The sequence below is a fragment of the Pseudophryne corroboree genome, chromosome 6, assembly GCF_028390025.1.
Source record: "Pseudophryne corroboree isolate aPseCor3 chromosome 6, aPseCor3.hap2, whole genome shotgun sequence".
In the NCBI taxonomy this organism is placed as follows: domain Eukaryota; kingdom Metazoa; phylum Chordata; class Amphibia; order Anura; family Myobatrachidae; genus Pseudophryne; species Pseudophryne corroboree.
Window position 1 is genome coordinate 764,705,718 of NC_086449.1, and position 24,488 is coordinate 764,730,205.

The following is a 24,488-nucleotide window of genomic DNA, read 5'->3' on the forward strand; positions in this document are numbered from 1 at the left end:
AACATGGAGGGTGCAATGTTTATGGAGACCTGCACATGTGCAGTAGACTCTGACTCAATGCCGAAGCCTATAGCACCGTGGAGAGGAGGGGGCCCACCCGGAGTCTGCACATGGGCCCCTCCTCTCTTAAGACGTCCCTGATGTCATGTGCATGGCATCTATTCACCCACTGCTATGCATAGAGCAGAGGTGACAGTGCTTCCCCCACAATGGCCCCCCATCCTACAAGACACTACAGCCCATGGATAGGACAGCAGGACAGTTCTGTAAAAGTGGGACTGTCCCATTGGAAGTAGGACAGTTGGTAGGTATAGAATAAAGTCTGTTAACTTTCTAAGCTTATCACATAAAAGGCAGAGAGCTTCTAGTCTAGTACAAAAGTGACATACAGTATTCTGTATCAACATAAAAGTATTTGCTGCATTCAAATTATGAAGTCAGTAACTTAAATTATCACTATCCATGATGACCCCCTAACTACTCTAAGGTATATAATAGTTGGTTTAACTAGTCTTTTTTAATTAAAAAGCTTTTTGAACTTTTTAGATCCTTTAATTGGGTGATCCTAACTTGATCGTAGGCAGTACTTGCAAAATGGGGATATATTAGGGCTAAATTATAATATACTGTATGATATACAGTATGAGCATTGTATAAATATAAGTTCATTTGTAAAACTACAAATCTACAAATCACATTTCTAATTGCACGCGCTGCCAATCTTTGATTTTGACAGGTTTTTCATGACCCTGATAAAGTGTGTTAAATAGGACCAAAGAAGAATAGGAGGCGTATTCACTCCTGCCCTTTTACCTCTTTACTGAGCATCAGTTTTTGGCCAAGATGATTCTATAGACCTGTCTAATCAATTGCACATGTATAATATTGAATCACATTTGGCAAACAATTATATAAATGTTTTCAATAAAAACAGGCGTAATAAAAACTAAAAGCAAAAATAACCCCAACAACTAATATTTTGGTTCTACAGAAAGAGAAAAAAAATATATACAAATACCATATTTATGCAAAGGAGGAAATATTATAAGTTTATTTATTCATTACTGTGTGGCACATGGACTATCTATATTATTATTTATATAATATATATATATATATATATATATATTAGTGAAAAATAAATAACAGTAGCAGCCATTTTACTGTACCTTTCCTGTTACATATCATTAACCTTCAAATTCCAAACAACATACTTAAGTGGTATGAGATTAAATAATAATAATAAGTCCAACATAACTCACCTTGTCTGGGTCATTCATGCAGCTCATATCTGAGGAATTATCACTACCTTTAACCAGATCTTTAGCCTGGGAAAAATCCAGAGACTTCATATAACTGAAATCTTGCTGTTCGGGGGCTGGGGGAAAGTTAGTCTGGTAACATTGTCCTTGTGTGCCTGGAGGAACCATCCTGACCTCCATGTACTTTAAGGTTCCGTCTGTGTTCAGGTAAAGAGCCGGCTGATACTGATCTGTGTAGGGTTTGGATTGGGACCCACTAAGAAAGCAGCAGCTGCTGCTGTAATCATAACTTTCTTTCCTCAGACATCTCACCAGTAATATAATGAATGTAACCAGTGACACTAAGCTGATGGCCACTAGGGAAATAATTAAATACAAAGTCATATCTGATGGGGGTTTGGAATTAGTGATAAAATTACTAGATTTGGGGGTTTCTGCTACAACCTCATCTGCTATAGTAATAAGTACAGTGACTGTCGCTGATAAAGGAGGATTCCCATGGTCACTGATAGAGATGAGAAGTTGTTGCTCTGTACTTTCTGTGTCCTGAAATCCTCGTACAGTTCTGACCTCTCCTGTATACTTAGACACATGAAACAACAAGGAATTGGCAGCGTCAATGAGAGTAAAGATTAACCAGGCATTGTGACCAGAGTCTAGATCCATGGCAGAGAGTTTTGTCACCAAATAACCAGCAGTTGTAGATTTTGGAATCCTCTCTTGAACAATGAGATCCTCTGAATGTTCTGGATACAGCAAGGTGGGGGAGTTGTCATTTGTATCCAAAATGAATATAAACACAGGGACAGTAGAAGATAACTTTAGGGATCCAGAATCTTCTACTTTTATGCTGATTTGTAAAACTTGGCTGTGCTCATAGTCAAAGGAACGCTGAGCATATATATTACCATTATTAGAATTAATGTAAACATAAGAAGATACAGAGGAACCATCTATCTCGCTCTCAGCTATAGAGTAAACCAGATCAGAGTTATCACCCTCATCTAGATCTATAGCAGATACTGTACATAACAAAGTACCCGGGTCACTGTTTTCCTTAATAAAAGCATTATAAGTAGACTGTGTAAATGTCGGTGCATTATCATTAATATCTGAGACACTGAGAATAACAGTTGTCTTACTGTACAGAGGAGGAGACCCTAAATCAGAGGCAGTCAGCTCAATAGTGTATTGGGATATTTTCTCTCTGTCCAGATTTCCATCTGTGACCAATGAGTAACGATTTTTATTAGGTCTGATTTTAAAAGGTAGATTAGGTGACATATCCAGCTGTATTTCTCCATTCTTTCCAGAATCCTTGTCTCTCACATTAATAAATCCAACAACAGTTCCTAATGGTGCATTTTCTGGAATGTCATTTGTCACTGTAGTAAATGTAATTTCTGGGGAATTGTCATTTACATCTTCTATTTCTACCTGAACAAGACATTTCCCTTCTAGTTTGGGAATTCCTTTATCTACTGCTTTGATAGCCAATTCATAAAAATTTGATTCCTCAAAATCTAAAATGCCATTACTATAAATCTCTCCACTTTCTTCATCCAAAGCAAATAATTTTCTTGCAGATTTATATGTGTGGTCATCAAAAAAATACAGAATTTCCCCATTTGCACCATCATCCAGATCTGTCGCATGTAATGTTAACAAAACTGTTTTTAAAGGGAGCTTTTCCTTTACACTGATTTTATAAACTGATTGATTAAAGACTGGTGCATTATCATTAATATCTAATACATGTATTATTATGTGATAGGACCCTGATCTGGCCGGCTCCCCACCATCAGTAGCTGTGAGAATCAGATTATGCTCTTGTTTTTCTTCTCTGTCTAATGTCTTCTCTAATATCAGCTGAGGAATGAGAGTTCCGTCCTTACGTGTCTTCACAGACAAAGAAAAATAAGAATTTGTATTTAATGAATACTGACTGACTCCATTACTACCAACATCTAAATCTTCTGCAATCTCTAAAGCAAACCATGTACCAGGATTTGCTAATAATTCTGTAATCTCAATAGTGCGATTATTAGATAAGAAAGTCGGGGAGTTATCATTTATATCCAGAATCTCTATTTCTAGACTGAAAAGCTCCAAAGGATTTTCAGCAGCTGCCTCCAAATGCAGCAAACAGCTCAGACTAGAACCACACAGGGTCTCTCTGTCTATCCTGCTATTCACAATCAATCCTCCATTTGCCTTATTTATAGCAAAATATTTGTGATCATTTTCAGATGTTAAATGTAACCTGCGCTGAGAGAGATCTGCACGTTTTATACCCAGATCCTGAGCTACATTTCCTACCAATGTCCCTGGCTCAGATTCCTCAGCAATAGAATAATGAATCTGCCCAGAGACCCAGCCCCAGCTACAAAGGAGAAAGGAAAACACTACTTGCCATTTCCAACACTGAAAACAGCCTCTGATGTCCATATCTTAAATGATTTCCTTGATATTTGGTGTCATACAGATCCTGTATTATCCAATATGCATGTATGTTATATATTCAGTCTTCCATCCCTCCCAAAAATCAATCCATCTATAGAAATAAAACATCCACAGGGTTCTCATCGGAGCAGCAGCTCTTCTTTGTGTGAGAGGAAAGATGGGAGGGTGATTCACTGAGCCAGGGGGAGGAGAGTGTGGAGCTTATATGAGCAGATCTTCTGCTATAGCTGAAATAAATGTTTGGATGACAAGTCTGCCCTCTTCTGTTCATTTATCATAACTACATATACAGCAAACTAACAGCACAAATATAGAAACTTAAAAATATAGATATGAGATTGAAAAAAACCCTGATTGATTAATTTATTAATAATTCAGACTGCACTGTTTCATACTCAGAGTAAACACTTGTTTAACCCAAACATGTTTAAACTTATTTAGTTTTTGCCACTGCATAACTTGGAGTGTATACCATACATAAAAATGTATTTAATGTAAATATTTTCTAGTATTATTTTAGAACTTTTCACTAAGTTAACATTGTATCCTTTTCTTATAGAGTTTTATTTTTTTAAATTAATTGCCTTCTGAATCTTGTTTAACACCTTTATATACCTTGAAATTATAATAATGTCCTCCCGTATCCTTGTCTCTTCCAAACTCTGAATATTGTGCTCTAAAAATCTTTTTGAACAAATACTTCAGAAATTGCACCATTTTTTAGCCCTTCTTTGGACCTTTTAATTTTTTTCCTGTCCCTCTGTTGGCAATGTACTAAATAAAATTAGTTAATATTAATGATGGCCAGAATAATTATACAAAGTTATAAAGGTTTTGAGATTACTTGAGCAGTTTTATTCTTTATTTCTGAGCTAAAGTTATAAAGAATGCAATACATATTATATGACTGCATATACACATACAGGGAAAGCAATTAATGTATGTAAACAACTGTGTTTGGATATGTACATACATGTACATTTATTTTGTATTTTTTTGCTTTTGATTGATTTTTTTTATTTATCAAGTGGTGGAAAGGTTAAGTATATTTAAAAACATATCTAATTGTATTTACATACACGTATTTTTCCAATTTATGAATTTAGTCACAGAAAGGGTTCTAATTCATAGCAAAAATTGTGCCTGCATGGCAACATTATTACACAGGATTACAATACTTTTACCTGCCAGAACATAAGAAATAAATTTTCCTTGCTATTTTAGAATGATTGAACCTATGCTTTTATTTTATATAGCATCCCTCACTGTATGTTGATGAAATACAAATATTTATTGAAAGTAAATTAATTTAAATATAGGTCCTGACTCCCTAAATAAATAATGTACAGAGGAAAATTAGGCAACATCAACAATTGACATATATCTGTAACATTTTCAAATGACATTACAGCCATTCTGACTCTCAATCTTTCCATACTGTACTAACGGAAAAATGTCTATAGAAGCCCCCTGTGATTTGCAACTCCATGGTCCAGTCTTTTTACCACTTCTTTGCATACTGCAAGAATGCAGAACAGTTTAACAAACAATTTACTTATAAGTACTAAAGTGTGTGCCCAAATATTTTCAGATTACAAAGATATAATAAGTCATGGAAAATCATTCTGTATGTACTGTAATTGCTATTTCTAAATAATATCACAGATGTAATAGAGGATGAGGTAGAGTCGCTTGGAATTGTGCCCCAAATTGCAGACACCATTTGCATTTATTAAAAAAGTCAAAGTTGTGTTCATTCTTAAGACGCATATTTGTCACATATGTACCAGACATATGTCAGATACATATAAGTCACAGTTACAACATACTGTAGTTGTTAAATGTATATTTAATTCACAACGAACAAACTTAATGTTAGGATCAGTAAAATCACTAAAACTTCTCTGATACAACAGAACAATTTCCTGTCTCCTGTAAAGAATTGTTATTTAGTAGCTTAAACACACAAATAAAAGCAAAATATATTCATTAGCAAGCAAGAAATCACAGATCAGTGTCAGTAGAGCATTTGCGAATAGCCACTCACAAGCTAGTGCGGGGATCGGTCATCATCATCATCAACATCATCATCATCTAATTTGCACCTGCCTCAGACAGATACAATTGTTACTGCTCTTGCAGATACATCTGCTTCTTTGTGGCGGTCTCCATCTCATTACAATTGTTCAAACACACCCTTTTTGTACTTGACCTAAGATAGAAAGCCCCAACTGCCAGTCTAGATACAAGCATAGGTAAAGCCATGATCACACAACCTTCATAAGCATATTTTCTGATATGTTCAGTCAGTGTCAGACTGGAGAATGAAGGGCCCACCGGGCCAATACAGTGGAAGAGCCCATGCATAGCGGTATGGCCAGCCTCCAGAGGGGGTGTGGCTATCCCCATAAAGGCTTGGCTAACCATTATAGAGTGCATGGTCTGAGCCCCTTGATAGATATATATAGGCCTTTAGTAAATACTACTAGTCCGTGCATTATAATGTAGCAGATTAATAAAAGCAATACACTGTAAAAAATACACCATAGACCTATGCAAAATAATGTATAAACAAGTGCACAGTCTGAACCTGATACTTAGAGGAGGGCTGGGCCCTCAAGCAGCGTGGCCCACCGGGAGATTCCCCTGTACCCCTGTGGGCCAGTCCAACTCTGTGTTCAAAGAAAGGGTAGTTACCACACCATATCACAGGCGCTTCTCATGAAATATTCATAAAGTTGTTACACACCACTGGTCAAGAAGTAGACATAACCTTGCAAACAACATAAAACACAAACATAGTGTAATACTGTAAGGTAATGTTAAAAATAAAAAGTCATTTTCTATGAAATGGCCTCGTACCCCAATTAATGGTCTACTGAAAGTAGACAATCAGCGCTTGACAAGGAGCGGGTCACCGATTGGGTAGGTTTCTCCATTCTATTATGAAATTCTTGTAGATATGAGCCCCTTTTCCCCGTTAATTCATCAATAGAATATATGGATGGAAAAGAGCCCAATAGTGTGATACCATAAAAAAATATTTTATTTCTACACCACAATAAATATGCAGACAAGTGGACTCTCACCGAGCTGAATGGTCTACAGTTGGAAGTAGACAAATACGCATGAAATATTGACAACTGAGCGTCCCCAGGAACAATCATCAGACGTCCAGCGAGTCCTCCACGAGTCTCCAACAAACTCATATCTACAAAAGGGGCTCATATCTACAAGAATTTCATAATAGAATGGAGAAACCTACCCAATCGGTGACCCGCTCCTTGTCAAGCGCTGATTGTCTACTTTCAGTAGACCATTAATTGGGGTACAAGGCCATTTCATAGAAAATGACTTTTTATTTTTAACATTACCTTACAGTATTACACTATGTTTGTGTTTTATGTTGTTTGCAAGGTTATGTCTACTTCTTGACCAGTGGTGTGTAACAACTTTATGAATATTTCATGAGAAGCGCCTGTGATATGGTGTGGTAACTACCATTTCTTTGTCTATGCCTTGGAGTGTTGGTGACACTTTTACCACTTGTATTCAGGTTGCTCATTGAGCGCAGTGTGGACGGTCTTTTTCTATTTGCACAACTCTGTGTTCAGTATAAGTTCTTATATTATTAAAAAAACATACAAATTGACATGTAAGCAAAGTATGTAGCTATTTATTCAATACTTACAGATGTAGCCATGCTCATCTTGCTGAATGCGGCATGCTGAATCGTGGCATTCTGCATAGCATGCCAGGCTGTGACAATTTGCAGCCATTGATCGCTCAGTTATTCCATTAGGAATTAATTAATGGAGCAATCATCGACTGTGAATAGTCACAGCCTGCCATGCTATACAGTAAGCTGAGTTGCAGCATGCTGCATTGCAGATGAGCAAGTCTACTCTATACATGACTTTGTATCAGTGTATTGCAGTTGCACTCATTCAAAGTACAATAGGTAAATAGTCATGATCATAATAAACATATGTGCACACACTTGGGTTCCTACTTCTCAAGCAATTATGTCTTTAAAATATAAGGAAACTGCTATTTTCACATGTTTAAGGGCAGAACAAAGTATCCCTAACATGTAGTAAGATAGAAAGCAGGAGACATCAGAGGTATCACCAGCCCGTGGAGCAGTCATCTCCATAGTTTTCTATGTTGACAGTATGTAACATGACCAAAGAAGCATAGTTGTTTGGATATTACAGGTGTAGGCTAATGCGGTCTTCAGATCGCATTAACGTTAATGCTGCCCTGCCAAGGAGGGATCCTGTGACCCATCAGAGGAGGGTTGGAGGAGATTTGGGTACCAATCACAAGATCTTAACATTTTGCATATGCAGTTAGCTAACTATGCATGCACCATGGCCAGAGATACATGATCACTTAACTTCTGACTGATCACCATTATGGGTTCTTTAGAGCACATGTAATAATAATAAAAATAATAATCATCATTTTATTTATAGAGCACGTTTCTTCAGCAGGACTCAAAGTCACTTTACAAGCATCAAAACATAGCACAGAGGAAATCAAACTGAAAAACAATAAACATAGTGTACATAATGAACTTAATGCAGGGTTGGTGCAGCCATTTTGAGGAATAATTCCACAGGTTACATAACCCACCCATGAAAGATACCAGGAAAGGTAGCCATTTTAGGTGCACTACATAGGTTACCCTGGGCGGAATAAGCATGGCCTAGAAGAGATGACACAAAATGGGAAGTTGCAATGTACTAAAGCTAGAAGCAGAACCCTTACATAATCATCTGTTCCAAGTTTTTTTCATCCCACCCACAGTTGTACCAGATGATGCAGTCATCTTGGGTGCATTACAAAAGTTACAATTTGTGAGGTAAACCATACAAGAAACTAAGACATATACAGTGACTTAAATAATAATAATATTAATAATAATAATTTTATTTATATAGAGCTCTTTCTCCAATAGGACTCAAGGCGCTTGTAGTATGATACACACTGAATAGATAGATTTACATGTTGTGCATCCTGCCTAAGAAAAAAAATCTGGGGCAGCCATGTGGGGCACAGTGCATAGCTTACATCTGGCAGGTGTACAATTAGCAGAAGTATACCATTCAACCGGTGGGGGAAGAAGAAAAAAATAGAAAGGTGGGAAAGAAGTATTAATGGTGACAGCACTATAAAAACTATTGTTAACAAAGTATTAAAAATAATGAAGTCAAGTGTAACAAGCCTAGTGCCTCCCTTGCCCGAGTTTGCAGTCTTGTCGCATCCGGCAGTTTGTTGTGTGAGACTGGGCCATTGAAATGACTGCCCCTGAACGCAATCTCTGAAGTACATGGTAACAACAGAATAATAACCAGGGTGACATAATAACCATGATTGCGGACATATGTACCAGTGACTTCAATTATATATATATATATATATATATATATATATATATATATTTCCTTGAAGAAAGATTCCTTATAGCAGCAATGTGCAGCAATAAAGTTTCTTAATTTTAGGGGGGCTCCGCATATTTCTAAATAAATCTGTCCTTGAGCATAAGCATAGTCACATATTATTTTCCTTACAGGTAAAAATTATCTAAAATTACTGTTAATATATTTATGTTTTAAATATGCCTAAATTCATTATGCTACAATCACTTATAAAAAAAACAACACAATTATGCAATACCAAATAACAGTTTACTGATAACTTTTTTGTACAAAAAAACTACAATTTTTCTTTATGACTTAAAACTATGCAATCCTGTACCTTAAATTTGAATTTAAATATTTATTTATTATTTATTTATTAGCCGTTTATTAGCAGTTTCATATTTTGTTGCGCTTTACAATTAGAACAACAGTTATAGAACAAAACTGGGCAAAGACAGAAAGACATAGAGGTAGGAAGGCCCTGCTCGCAAGCTTACAATCTATAGGGAAATAGGCATTGATACACAAGGATAGATGCTACCTGTTACATAATGGTTCCCCAGATTGCTAGGTTCTTAATGGGTTGTATGATATGATCACCCAGCAATGTTAGAAGACAAAATGTGAGCTTATGTAGACTGTACAAAGGGGATGTAACTGGATAGGGAAGCATTGAAGGTTATGTGTGTGGGTATGAAATTTGGTAGGCTTGTCTGAAGAGATGAGTTTTCAGGGAGCGTTTAAAGGTTTGGAGACTAGAGGAGAGTCTTATTGTGCGTGGGAGTGCATTCCACAGAGTGGGTGAAGTCCGGGTAAAGTCCTGTAATTTTGAGTGGGAACAGGTAATACATGTGATGAGAGACGCAGATCTTGTGCAGAGCGGAGAGGTCTGGTAGGGAGATATTTTGAGATGAGTGAGGAGATGTATGATGGTGCAGTTTGGTTAATAGTCTTGTATGTAAGTAAAAGTATTTTATATTTGACACAGTAGAATACCGGTAACCAATGGAGAGACTGACAGAGTGGATCAGCAGATGAAGAACGTCTGGCGAGGAAGATTAGCCTCGCAGCTGCATTTAAAATGGATTGAAGTGGTGAGAGCCTATGTTTGGGAAAACCAGTAAGGAGACTATTACAATAATCAATGCGAGAGATGATGAGTGCATGGATTAGTTTTTGCAGTGTCTTGAGTAAGATAAGGGCATATTTTGGATATGTTTTTAAGGTGCATGTAACATGATTTAGAGACAGATTGAATGTGTGGAACAAAGGACAGTTCAGAGTCAAGGGTGACATCTAGGCAACGAGCTTGTGGGGTAGGGTGGATAGTTGCATTGTCAACAGTTATGGAGATATCAGGTTGGTAACTACTCTTAGCTGGTGGGAAAATAATTAATTCTGTTTTGGAAATGTTGAGTTTGAGGTGGCGAGATGACATCCAAGATGAAATGGCAGACAGGCATCCAGTGACACGAGCCAATACAGATGGGGACAAATCTGGGGAGGATAGGTAGATTTGAGTATCATCAGCGTACAAATGATACTGAAATCCGAAGGAGCTGATTAGTTTACCAAGAGAGGAGGTATAGATTGAGAAAAGCAGAGGACCTAAGACTGAGCCTTGCGGAACTCCAACTGATAGAGGTAGAGAAGAGGAGGTAGAATCAGAGAAGTGAACACTGAAAGAGCGATTAGATAGGTAGGATGGGAACCAAGTAAGGGCTGTGTCCTGAAGACCTAGGGATTGTAGTGTTTGTATGAGAAGAGAGTGGTCAACAGTGTCAAAAGCAGCAGAGAGATCTAGAAGAATAAGTAGTGTGTAATGGCCTTTTGATCTAGCAGTGACTAGGTCATTCACTACTTTGGTCAGTGCCGTCTCTGTGGAGTGTTGGGCACGAAAGCCTGACTGAAGTGGGTCCAATAAGTTGTGGGAGTTAAGAAAGTGTGTAAGGCGAGTGTAGGCAAGTCTCTCAAGTAGCTTGGAGGGACTGGGTAGCTGAGAAATGGGATGGTAGTTAGAGAGTGTGTTTGGGTCAGAGTTGTGTTTTTTTAGAATGGGAGTAATCACTGCATGTTTAAACAGAGAATGTGTGATGAATGTAGAGATTGGTGAGAGTAGTTGTTGCAGACAAGTGGAAAGTTGTTGAAAATTTATATTGTTAGTATTTCTGCGGGTTAGAGGAGGCTTGCTTGGTTTTAGTGTCCTAGAATTTAAAGTAATAGAAGAGATTGTGAAGGTGATCAGGTTGTGATCAGAGAGAGGGAAAGGAGTGTTAATGAATTTGAAAACTAAGCAGAGCCTGGTGAACACAAGATCAAGGCAGTGGCCCTCCTGGTGAGTAGAGGAGTCGGACCATTGGGTTAGGCCAAGTGAGGAGGTTAGAGAGAGGAGTTTGGATGCATGAACAGATTATAAATATATAAATATATGTTTTATGCTTCATATACATATTAGATAACTATTTATTAAAGTAAAAAATATTTAAAAATATAAAAACAAGCCAAATCATGGATATTAGACAATTCAGATTCTTTAAAAAATAACATTTCCATTTCAGAGAAGGGTCAGATTATATGATGAGGTCACAATGCCTGTATAATGTGTTCCCATAGTCAGGTGCACCAACAGCTGTGCTGGGCCTAGGTAATCTGAGGAGGGCTTGGCCAATGCAGGGAGATGTGGCCAGCCCCCCTCCTTTAAAAATATTTAAAAATGAATGCACTGGACAGGGGGGCACCGGGTGAGCAGCAGGGGGTAGCATGGATACCTGCTGGGGAGGGTGGCAGGTGCAATCGCTTGCCTCCTCACACGTCAAGCAGGTAGAGAGAGGACACTGCTGCAGCTGTCTCTCTCCCCAGTGCAGCTCACTGCAGCATGCGTACTTCGCCGGGGAGAGTGGCTGCCACTGCAGCAGTGACCTCTTTCTTCCAAGTTCATGCTCTCTACATTTGGGAAGGGGGGGGCAGTGGGCCCCATCCCCCCAGGGCCCTCCAACAAGCCCAGGCCTGGGTAAAGAGTACCCGCTCCCCCACCCCATTGGCTCCACTGCCCATAGTCTAAGCAGTATGATAAGCAATGGCCAGCTAGTGAAACCACCATAAAACTATAATCATGGACTAAGTTTAAGACTATGTACATACACTTGGTACAGCAATAACAGAATCACTGAGAAGAGGAACAAAGAATTTAAATAATGAGCATGTCTACATTTAAATATATCCTTTATCCACTCTGCATCATATCTCATTCGGGAGATCCTGCGATAGTAGAAATATTTAATAAAAACTGAGACTTGTTTGTGGATCACTTGTGATTTATAGGCAGATTTTTCATGGCTCAACCTAAATAAACCGGAAGGTGAACACAATTTTTGCTATGGTAAGCTGAAACATATTTCTTAAATGTGCTAACTAAATATTCAAATGTTGAGAATGCTCCATGATAATTGAACACAAAAATAATGAACTTCTCTCTAATATTTGCAAAAGTTTAATAATTTTCCAAAACTTTTTTAAATCTATAAACTCATTCAAGATACTGTATGTTTTCAAAATGGTTTGAGCTTTTGTAAACCCCTACAAATTTTACTAGTTTTCCCTACAGTACCATGGGCAAGCCATCAATAGCACTTTAAAATAGTTTTTATATAAAATCCATGAAAGTGCTATGGACAGAATGATTAATCCTGCCCTAGATGCTTCAGTTAGAGCCTGGTTTCTGATACAGGCAATTAAGGATTTGGCATACATCCCAAATGCCAAATGCGTGAGTTCTTTAAAAGGGGAATGGCCTCATGGGTATGGGACTGTGGCCTTACAGATTTGGGGTCGTGATTTTGTGAAATCCCCCATTTCGTAACTCTGGGAGTGCTGTGCACAGCTTTTATTTACCCACTGCTTTCCAGCAAATGCCACTGCGTGCATAGCAGCAGAGTGTGATTGCCCCAACTCCCCCTCCACCCACCTCTGGACACTGTAGCCCACAGGAAAATGGTACTGTCCTGCCCAAAGTGGGAGGTATGGATTTGATGATTTGGTAACCAGGTCTGCTTATTACAACTGTTTTAAACAAATCATTATCTAAGTACATAACTGGATATTAAAACAATGTACACATTTTTTCAACAATTAAAAATAAATTGTCTATAACTTTTTTACACCGTAAACACACACATTTAAAATACTGTTCCATTTCATTGCGCTATAAACATTAAGTATAAAAAAAGACACACGTAAGAATGAAGTATTTAGATATGTAGTAAATCTCATATGTTAAAATTCCTATAGGAAATATTTGAACTTTGATTAAAAAAAAAAACCTAATAGTGCTCCTAACGTACATGGTATGAAATCTGTTCATTTGTCTTAAGGGGCCTACACACTGTGCGATATCTTGAAAGACATGAATGATATTGTTCATAAATGAATGATAAATTGTTCATATCTTTCACTGTGGATGCATAAAAAATGAACGATGCGCGTGCCCGCAATCGTTTATCGTTAATCGCTCATCGATGATACATGCCAGTCAATTTGAATGATATAGATCTATGTACTCTTGTATCGTCCAAATTGACTATCGATATTGTCCAGTGTGTAGGTAAAATCGACCATTGATAGTATTGTTGGTCGATAATATGGATGGTCAAAAACATCGCCCAGTGTGTAGGCCCTTTAGTATCAGGGATAACTGCTTTGCTGCACACAATGTGCATGCTATTGTACAACCTTAACATTTTTTAGCAACACATAAAATAATGTGTTTTATTATTATGTTTTAATAATAAAAATTTTAAAGTGAAATTGTACCATTAAATTAATGGTTAACCTTGATGTCCCTAATTCCTTTAAGTTGTATAATACAGAAATGTGGGCTAAGCAACAAATCCAAATTAATTGATGGTGTATTGAACTTTCTGGAACCTTAAAGTGGGTAGTCCAAATATGTCAGTTGCCAGCATTTGCTGATGTTGGTATGAGTGCAGAGATAAGCCTTCATTCCCAGATTTATTATCCACAACAAGTCATGCAGGATGGGGGTGTATTATAATATGCTGCAGAAAAACTGTTAATTTGCATAACAACAAAGAAGCAGCTCATCTGTACAGTATCTCATAATAATTTCCCGGTTCTAGTGACAGCATTACATACAAATACAAAATACACATACAGATGTGTCCAGCTACAGCTCTGCTACTAATAGCAGCATGCTGTAGTGGGACCGCGATGCAAACACAGTGCGGCATGCCATGCTTGTTGGCATCACTGCCAGGTCCTGTACAAGTGAATGGAAGGCAGGTACATACGCACATTGGCTTCCATTCAAATATATGGCTTAGCGAGAGCGTGCAATTGCATGCGCACCATTATGCAGCTCTGTTCTTGCCGTGATGCATATGCATCACACCAAGACTGTAAGGGGTCACATCTGTACTGCTGTTTTTTAAATTTTGCAAATAAAAAGTTACTTCTCAATTCATTACTGTTCAGTACATGGGCGATTCATACATTATCAAATGCAAATATAGGACTACTAAAAAGATTGATAGCAATTGCAATATTGATATTCTTTTATGTTATTAACCATCTAATTACAAATATGCTATATTTAATTTGCATAAAACAAATGCGAAAAGAAAAGAAGCTATGTAGTAATATAACTCACCTTGTCTGGGTCATTCATGCAGCTCATATCAGAGGGATTATCATTGCCTTTAGCCTGATCTTTAAACTGAGGAAAATCCAGAGACTTCATGTAACTGAAATCTTGCTGCTCGGGGGCTGCGGGAAAGTTAGTCTGGTAACATTGTCCTTGGGTCCCCGGAGGAACCATCCTGACCTCCATGTACTTTAAGGTTCCATCTGTGTTCAGGTAAAGAGCCGGCTGATACTGATCTGTGTAGGGTTTAGATTGGGATCCACTAAGAAAGCAGCAGCTGCTGCTGTAATCATAACTTTCTTTCCTCAGACATCTCACCAGTAATATAATGAATGTAACCAGTGACACTAAGCTGATGGCCACTAGGGAAATAATTAAATACAAAGTCATATCTGATGGGGGTTTGGAATTAGTGATAAAATTACCAGATTTGGGGGTTTCTACTACAACCTCATCTGCTATATTAATAAGTACAGTGACTGTCGCTGATAAAGGAGGATTCCCATGGTCACTCATAGAGATGAGAAGTTGTTGCTCTGTACTTTCTGTGTCCTGAAATCCTCGTACAGTTCTGACCTCTCCTGTATACTTAGACACGTGAAACAACAAGGAATTGGCAGCATCAATGAGACTAAAGACTAACCAGGCATTGTGACCAGAGTCCAGATCCACAGCAGATAGTTTTGTCACCAAATAACCAGCACTTGTAGATTTTGGAATTCTCTCTTGTACAATGAGATCCTCAGAGTGTTCTGGATACAGCAAGGTGGGGGAGTTGTCATTTGTATCCAAAATGAATATAAAGACAGGGACAGTGGAAAATAATTTGGGGGATCCAGAATCTTCTACTTTTACAGTGATTTGTAAAACCTGGGTGTGCTCATAATCAAAGGAACGCTGAGCATATATATTACCATTATTAGAATTAATGTAAACATAAGAAGATACAGAGGAATCATCTATCTGGCTCTCAGCTATAGAGTAAACCAGATTAGAGTTATCACCCTCATCTAGATCTATAGCAGATACTGTACATAGGAGAGTACCTGGGTCACTGTTCTCCTTAATAAAAGCATTATAAGTAGACTGTGTAAATGTCGGTGCATTATCATTAATATCTGAGACACTGAGAATAACAGTTGTCTTACTGTATAGAGGAGGAGACCCTAAATCAGAGGCCGTCAGCTCAATAGTGTATTGGGATATTTTCTCTCTGTCCAGATTCCCATCTGTGACCAATGAGTAACGATTTTTATTAGGTCTGATTTTAAAAGGCAGATTAGGTGACATATCCAGCTGTATTTCTCCGTTCTTTCCAGAATCCTTGTCTCTCACATTAATAAATCCAACAACAGTTCCTAGAGGTGCATTTTCTGGAATTTCATTTGTCACTGTGGTAAATGTAATTTCTGGGGAATTGTCATTTACATCTTCTATTTCCACATGAACTAAGCAGTTCCCTTCCAGTCTGGGAATCCCTTTGTCTACTGCCTTAATAGATAATTCATAAAAATTTGATTCTTCAAAATCCACAATCCCATTACTATAAATCTCTCCACTATTTTCATTTAAAGCAAATAATTTTCTGGCAGATTTAAATGTATTGTCATCAAAAAAATACTGAATTTCCCCATTTGCACCATTATCTAAATCTGTTGCATTTAATGTTAACAGAACAGTTTTTATAGGGAGATTTTCCTTTACCCTGATTTTATAAACTGATTGATTAAAGATCGGTGTATTATCATTAATATCTAATACATGTATTGTTATGTGACAGGACCCTGATCTGGCCGGCTCCCCACCATCAGTAGCTGTGAGAATCAGATTATGCTCTTGTTTATCTTCCCTGTCTAATGTCTTTTCTAATATCAGCTGAGGAATGAGAGTTCCATCCTTATGAGTCTTCACAGATAAAGAAAAATCTGAATTTGTATTTAATGTATACTGACTGACACCATTATCACCAACATCTAAATCCTCAGCAATTTCTAAGGCAAATCGAGCACCAGGACTTGTAAAGACTTCTGTAATATGTATAGTGCGATTATTATGTAAAAAAGTCGGGGAGTTATCATTTATATCCAGAATCTCAATTTCTAGATTGATAAACTCCAAGGGATTTTCAGCAGCTGCCTCCAAATGCAGCAAACAGCTCAGACTAGAACCACACAGGGTCTCTCTATCAATCCTACTATTCACAAGCAATCCTCCATTTGCATTATTTACAGCAAAATATTTGTGATCATTGTCAGATGTTAAATGTAACCTCCGCTGAGAGAGATCTGCACGTTTTATACCCAGATCCTGAGCTACATTTCCTACCAATGTCCCTGGCTCAGATTCCTCAGCAATAGAATAATGAAGCTGCCCAGAGACCCAGCCCCAGCTACAAAGGAGAAAGGAAAACACTACTTGCCATTTCCAACACTGAAAGGAGCCTCTGATGTCCATATCTTAAATTATTTCCTTGATATTTGGTGTCATACAGATCCTGTATTATCCACTATGCATGTATGTTATATATTCAGTCTTCCATCCCCCCAAAAAATCAATCCATCCATAGAAATAAAACATCCACAGGGTTCTCATCGGAGCAGCAGCTCTTCTTTGTGTGAGAGGAAAGATGGGAGGGTGATTCACTGAGCCAGGGGGAGGAGAGTGTGGAGCTTATATGAGCAGATCCACTGCTATAACTTAAATTAATGATTGCATGGCAAGTCTGCCCTCTTCTGTTCAATTGTGATAACTGCACTATATATGTATATACAGCAAGCAAACATAGCACAAATATATAAACACAAAAAACATTGATATGATATAAAACAACAGAATAAATTACTTTACTTTTTTTTTGCCACTGCATACCTGGGAGTTAATACCACACAAAAATTATTCTTTCAATTAAATATGTTCTAGCATTATTCCAGACATTTTTACCAAGTAAACACTGTGCACTCTTTTTCTAGAGTTGTATCATTTTAATTTACATGCCTCCTGAATCTTATTGTAGAACTTTGTATACTTTAAAATTTGAATAATGTCCCCTCATAAATTTCTCTCTTCCAAACTGTGAAGATAATGCTCCAAAACTCTTTAAACAAATACTTAACTTCAGAACTTGCACCATTTTTAGCCCTTCTTTGGACTTTTCTATTTTATCACTGTGCTTCTGTAAGTAATGTACTGAACAAAATTAAATGTAATTAATATTAATAAGGGATGATATGCATTTTAAAAAAGTCATAATGGTTTTGATTTTGCAATTTTATTAATTTTTGAGCTATGACTTATTAAAGAATGTACTATAATACATTTTATAAGACTGCTTATACACCTAAAGGGAAAGCAAATACTGCTTGTGAAACAGATAGTGTCTGAATATGTGCATTCATGTACATTTTTTTTTACTTTTGATTGATATTTATTTTATTTATTAACTGACAGAAAATAAAGGTATATTATTTGAAAACATTTAATTTTGTTTATTTACACCTAATTTTCAAATGTTGAATTCATGATTTCAGTCACAGAAAGGCTTCTTCTAATATATGGCAAAAAATGTCTACATGTCAAATTTTACATTATTGATTAGTACAGTATATTTTATAAAATACATGAATACTTTTAACTGGTAGAACAAAAGTAATACTTTTACTTTGCTATTTTACCATAATTTAACCTGTACCATTTTTTTCTATACAAAATCACTCATTGTACAGTATCTAGAGGTGAGGGAATCAATGGTTATGAAATTCAAATATTTACTGAAAATTAATTCATTTTATCTTAGCTATGAGTCACCAAATAAATAATGCACAGTGGAGTATTAGGCAGCATCAGAAGTTGACATATATATCTGTAATATTTTCAAAGGACATTACAGTCATTCTGACACTTAAGGCCTAATTCAGATCTGAATGTAGCAGCAAATTTGTTAGCTAAAGGGCAAAACCATGTGCACTGCAGGGGGGGGGGGGGAACAGATATAACATATGCAGAGAGAGTTAGATTTGGGTGGGGTGTGTGTAAACTGATCTCTAAATTGCAGTGTAAAAATAAAGCAGCCAGTATTTACCCTGCACATAAACAAAATAACCCACCCAAATCTAACTCTCTCTGCAAATGTTATATCTGCCACACCTGCAGTGCACATGATTTTACATATTAGCTAACAAATTTGCTGCTGCGATCAACTCTGAATTACCCCCAATGTGTATAGAAGCCCCCTCTGATTTGTAATTCCATGGCCCTTTTACCACTTCTTTGCACACTGCATTTGCTGCATAGCAAATTATTATTAAACACATCTTATACCCTACTTAGTTTGCCCTAGTGTATCAATCTATTACAGTATCATAGATTTGAATGCTTTATTCACTAAATAAATTGTGTTACACAATCCCAAAGGTTTTCAGTACTTCACATTAGAGATGTTAGAATTTATATATGTATTTGTATAATTTAGGCCCTACTTGAGATATTTGTGAAAAATTAATTTTGGAAGATGCTTACATTTGTAATTCACTTTTTATCAAGCAATTTAATTATACGTGCTACAGTATGTACCCAAATATTTTCAGATTATATAGATGCATAATTCAATCATTCCGAATAATATCACAGATGTTCTAAGGGAAAATGACTTAAGAAGCTCAAAAAATTCATTATTCAAAATATTCAGAAATCCAAATCTTTTGAGTGCAACTGAGATAGTTAAACCTTTTCTTTCTGATGGTTCAATGTACTTTGTTTCATGCTCAAAATTATTAAAAATGTTGTACAAATTACCTTCAGGCAATGTTCATAATGTGTATATGAAATATAAATGCATTTTGATTTTAGACCAGGGTGCCATTCCCAAAATAACTCATTATAAACTTGACCGTAAACATGAGTAAATTCAATAAAACCTATGTAAAACAGCAAAACAACTTCCTGTCACCTGTATAGAATATATTTTAGCTTAAACACACACACACACATAGGAGCATTTTATATATACAGGTTGAGTATCCCTTATCCAAAATGCTTGGGACAGAGGTATTTTGGATATTGGATTTTTCCGTATTTTGGAATAAGTAGATACCATAAGGAGATATCATGGTGATGGGACCTAAATCTAAGCACAGAATGCATTTATGTTACATATATACCTTATACAAACAGCCTGAAGGTAATTTTAGCCAAGGTTTTTTATAACTTTGTGCATTAAACAAAGTGTGTCTATATTCACACAATTCATTTATGTTTCATATACACCTTATATACACTGCCTGAAGGTCATTTAATACAATATTATTAATAACTTTGTGTATTAAACAAAGTTTGTGTACATTAAGCCATCAAAAAACAAAGGTTTCACTATCTCACTGTCATTCAAAAAGTCCGTATTTCGGAATATTCCGTATTTCGGAATATTTGGATATGGGATACTCAACCTGTATATATATATATATATATATATATATATATCAGAATGCCATTAAAACATTCTCAATAAGCAAATCACAAGCTAGTGATAACCATCAACTAAGTTGCACCATCCCCAGACAACTATTAGCACTTTCTCAGGCACATATGCACAATTATTCAAACAAACCCTTTTTGTACTTGACCTAAGACAGAATGCCCCATCCTGCCTATCTAGGTGTAAGCAATACTGTATGTAAATGCCAGAATCATTCAATCACCATAAACAATGTTCTGACATGTTCAGCATATGGTCATGTATTATAAAAATACATACAAAAAGACATGTCAGCAAATAATGTTAATAGTTATGCAGTACTTACGAATATAGTTTATACCAGTGCATTGGAGATGTGCTCATTCAAAGTGCAACAAGTAAAGTCACGATTGTAATTAACATACTCTGCTCACACTTTGGTACCTATTTATCAAGCAATGCTGTTCTTAAAATAAAGGATAACTGCTTTTTTATTAATTATGGGCAGATTTTAGTATCTCTAACCCCTAGTAACATAGAAAGCAGGTGATACAGTATCAAAGGTATGTAAAAAGATTCAAGAAGTGAGGCTTTTTGGATCTTGCATGCATGAACTAACGCCATCTTACTCAAGTAACATCATTGGGGCAGCCCTGTCAAACAGGGATCTTGATATCCCTCTCTGGTGGGTTGTAGGTGATCCCGGTGCCAATCATGAGATATTTGCATAGTTATAGGTACTTTATTTCTTAGTGATTACTGTAATGGATTTTTATCGGAGTCCATGTCCTGGTGACTTAGATTAATATTCATCCAACTAAAAAAGGTTCTCTATTGCTGCAATGTGCAGTGATAAGGATTCCTAATATTTAGGACTGAACACATTTTTACTAAATCTGTTCCTTGAGTATCTACTCAGATAGTTATTATTATTTTATTGTTATCATTAAACATTATCAACATATACTGATAACATATTTATGTACAAAATATGCCTCAATTCATTATGATACAATGGTATTTAATATCATATAACAATCATGCAATACCAATAAAAGAGTCCCCAAGATTACTCATCACTTTTTTTTATGTGCAAATAACAGTATAATCTACTCATATGACTTGTGACATGCAAAAATATAATTATGCAATACTGTACTTTAAATGTTGCAATTTAAATATATGTTTTGCTTCAAACACATATTAGAAGTAAAAAAATAATTGACATTAGATCATTCAGATACTTCAAAAACATTCTCTTGCCCCCACAAGGGTCTACATATTCCCCTTTCAGAAAATAGTAAGATTATATGACAGATTAAATTTCCTGCATATCATACTTGCTGACTTTCTGGCTGCCTCCTCCTGGAGGAGGTAGCCAGGTTGGCTCAATAGGGGCGGGGGATTGGAATGGGCGGGCAGCGTGGGGGAGTGCTGGCTAGATCATGTCATCATAGCTCCTGCTCTACAATTCCCAAATTACAGGCATTGTAAGGTGGGGTGGGGGCTACGATGATGCAATTTGATGCAAATTACATCATCACCCCACCCACTTTCCATCAGCATGCAGCTGATGAGTGGGAAAGCAGAGGGGGTATAGGTGGATGCGGGAGTTTGCAGGCAGCTGAACCCTCTTCAGGAATCTTGCCTTTGTTCACGGGGGGCCGGGAATGTCACCTGATTTTCAGAAGCCTTTCAGATGTTCAATGAGAGTAAACAAGTATATTGCATAATGTGTTCCCATAGTCCAAATAGTATGATAAGTGATAGTTGGCTAGTGAAACCAGCATAAAGCTATTATCATGGATTAAGTTTAAAACTATATAAATGCACTGGGGACAACAATAACTGAATCAATGAGAAGAGATCCCAAAAATTCAAATAAAGAGCATGTCTACATTTAAATATCTCCTTCATCAACTCTGCACCTTATCTTACTAAGGGTGTGTACACACGGTGAGATCCTTGCTATGCCAGAATTTCACTTGCGATTTCCCTTGAACTCCCTGGAGCCCAGCACCACCGATTTTAACTAACTTTTCTTGAGATATGGACTATGCGTGCTTACGATTTTGGCTTATGTGAGATTTTGGATTATGTGAGATGTCATTGACATGTGAGATGAACTAGATAGTACAGCAATCTAGCAAGGATTGACTTGCCTGCACAGTCTATCTTTTCTTGCGATGCCGACCTGGTGGGACCGCGCATCGTGATCGAATCGGGATTGCAAGGTGACTTTCACCTTGCAATCTGCACTAACTTTTCTTGCGATTTTGACTATATAGTCAAAATCGAAAGAAAATATCTCACCGTGTGTACACACCCTTAGAAAGATCATGCAATAATAAAGATATGCAATCAAACAGAACAGATGGAGAACTCAGACTTGTCTGTGGATCACTTGTGATTTAGAGGCAGAGTGGCTCAACCTAAATAAACAGGAAGGTGAACACAATGTTCAGCTGTAGTTGCCTGAAAACACATTTGTCAAATGTGCTAATTGAATGTTTGAACATTGAAAGATCTCCATAAAAGTGAAGTGCAAAAGTTCAACAATTTCCTACGTTTTGAACTCAATTAACTCATTTGAGAAATATTTTCAAAATGTCTTGAGTATTTCGTTTCCCTGTATTTTTATTAGATATCCCCATAGTACCATGGACAAGTCATTAATAGCACTTCAAAATAGTTTTTACATAAAAATATATTAAAGTGCTCTGGATAGAAACAGAATGTATAATGCACACCTAGAAGCTTAATCTTGAGCCTGGTTTCAGTTGCAAGCAATTAAGAATTTTGTGGCGAGGACTGTCTGTTCATTTCAACTGTTAAATTAAGCATTATATAAGTACTGTACATTATTAATCCTTTAAAAAATGTAGATTTTTTCCACAATTTTAAACAACTTTATGTCACTCAATACACACACACACACACACACACACTTAAAATACTGTTTCATTTCAGTGCACAAATATTATATATAAAAAAAGAAACATACAGTAAGTATAAAGTAGATATGCAGTAAATCATACATGTTATAAACCCAGCAGGACATGTAGACAAATGATACAGCATACTCTAGGAATATGAAGTAATATGGATCAAATTATAGATTTATATTACAACTTTATTTAAAAAAAAATCTAATGTTTTTATGTATCAAAGCAAGTATCCAGGAAAAAGGGTGGAATATATCCAATATTTACTCCATATTTTAAATTGGACAGTAGTTTTTGTGGCTAGTTCTCTGTGCCAAAAATAGAGCAACAGTGCACTAGGGTGGTCATTCCGAGTTGATCGCAGCCAGCAACTTTTTGCTGCTGCTGCTGTGATCAACTAGTACACGCCTATGGGGGAGTGTATTTTAGCTTAGCAGGGCTGCGATCGCTTGTGCAGGCCTGCTAAGCTAAATTTTTTTAAAGCAGAACAAGACTAGCCCTGGACATACTTACCCTGTGCGACGATCTCAGCGATGCTGGAGCCGGCTTTGACGTCAGACATCCGCCCACTGTTCTCCTGGACACGCCTGCGTTTTCTTCACCACTCCCCGAAAACGGCAGGCAACGGTCCGGTGATGCCCAGGAGCACCTTCTTTCTGTCAATCTTCTTGCGGTCGTCTCTGCGACCGCTTTCTTCGTTGTCCGCAACATAACCCGGCGACCCCTGTAGCCGAGCAATGACACACGTGCGCCATGTGGCCACCGCGCATGTGCATTCTGGACTGGTTCGCACTGCAGCAACAAACCGTTGTGTGCGAACGGGTCGGAATGACCCCCAATGTCCTAATATAAAGTTTATGGTGGGGAATCTGTTCAGTCTGATTAACAGTGAGAAAGTTGATCAGCTACACACAAAGGGCATGCTTTTGTACAATCTAAACATTTTTAGCTTCACATAAAATTATGTTGTTAAAGAAAAACTTAAAAAGGGAATTTGAGTCATTAAATTAATAATTAGACTTGATGTCCTCTAAGTTGTATAATACAGAAATGTGGGTAAAGCAACAAATCCAAATTACTCAATGGTGTATTGAACTTTCTAGATCATTCAAGTTAGTATTTCAAATATAACAGAAGATAGCATTTGATGATGTTGGCATGAATGCAGAAATATGCATGCATTCAGTCTCAAATTCCTAATTAATAAAAAGTCATGCAGAATTTATTATTATATTTGACAATGCAGAAAAAAGAAAGGAGCTGCTCACATATATTTTTTCAGTT

The 24,488-nt window shown here is 36.8% G+C and overlaps 1 protein-coding gene across 27 annotated transcripts in view; it reads right to left on the minus strand.

Moving 5' to 3' along the window:
* Positions 1-24,488, minus strand: part of LOC134933410 (protocadherin gamma-C5-like) — a 688,451-nt gene that overhangs the window by 190,821 nt on the left and 473,142 nt on the right. Inside the window, exon 1 of one of the 27 annotated variants that reach the window (XM_063928566.1) lies at positions 14,817-17,433. The exons of 25 other annotated variants lie outside the window; for them this stretch is intronic. In XM_063928566.1, coding sequence (XP_063784636.1) covers positions 14,817-17,264 — 2,448 coding nt within the window. In that variant the 5' untranslated portion in view covers positions 17,265-17,433. Of the gene's footprint in view, positions 1-1,262; positions 3,876-14,816; positions 17,434-24,488 lie in introns of those variants that run through there. One more of the 27 variants, XM_063928562.1, reaches the window with a different exon arrangement.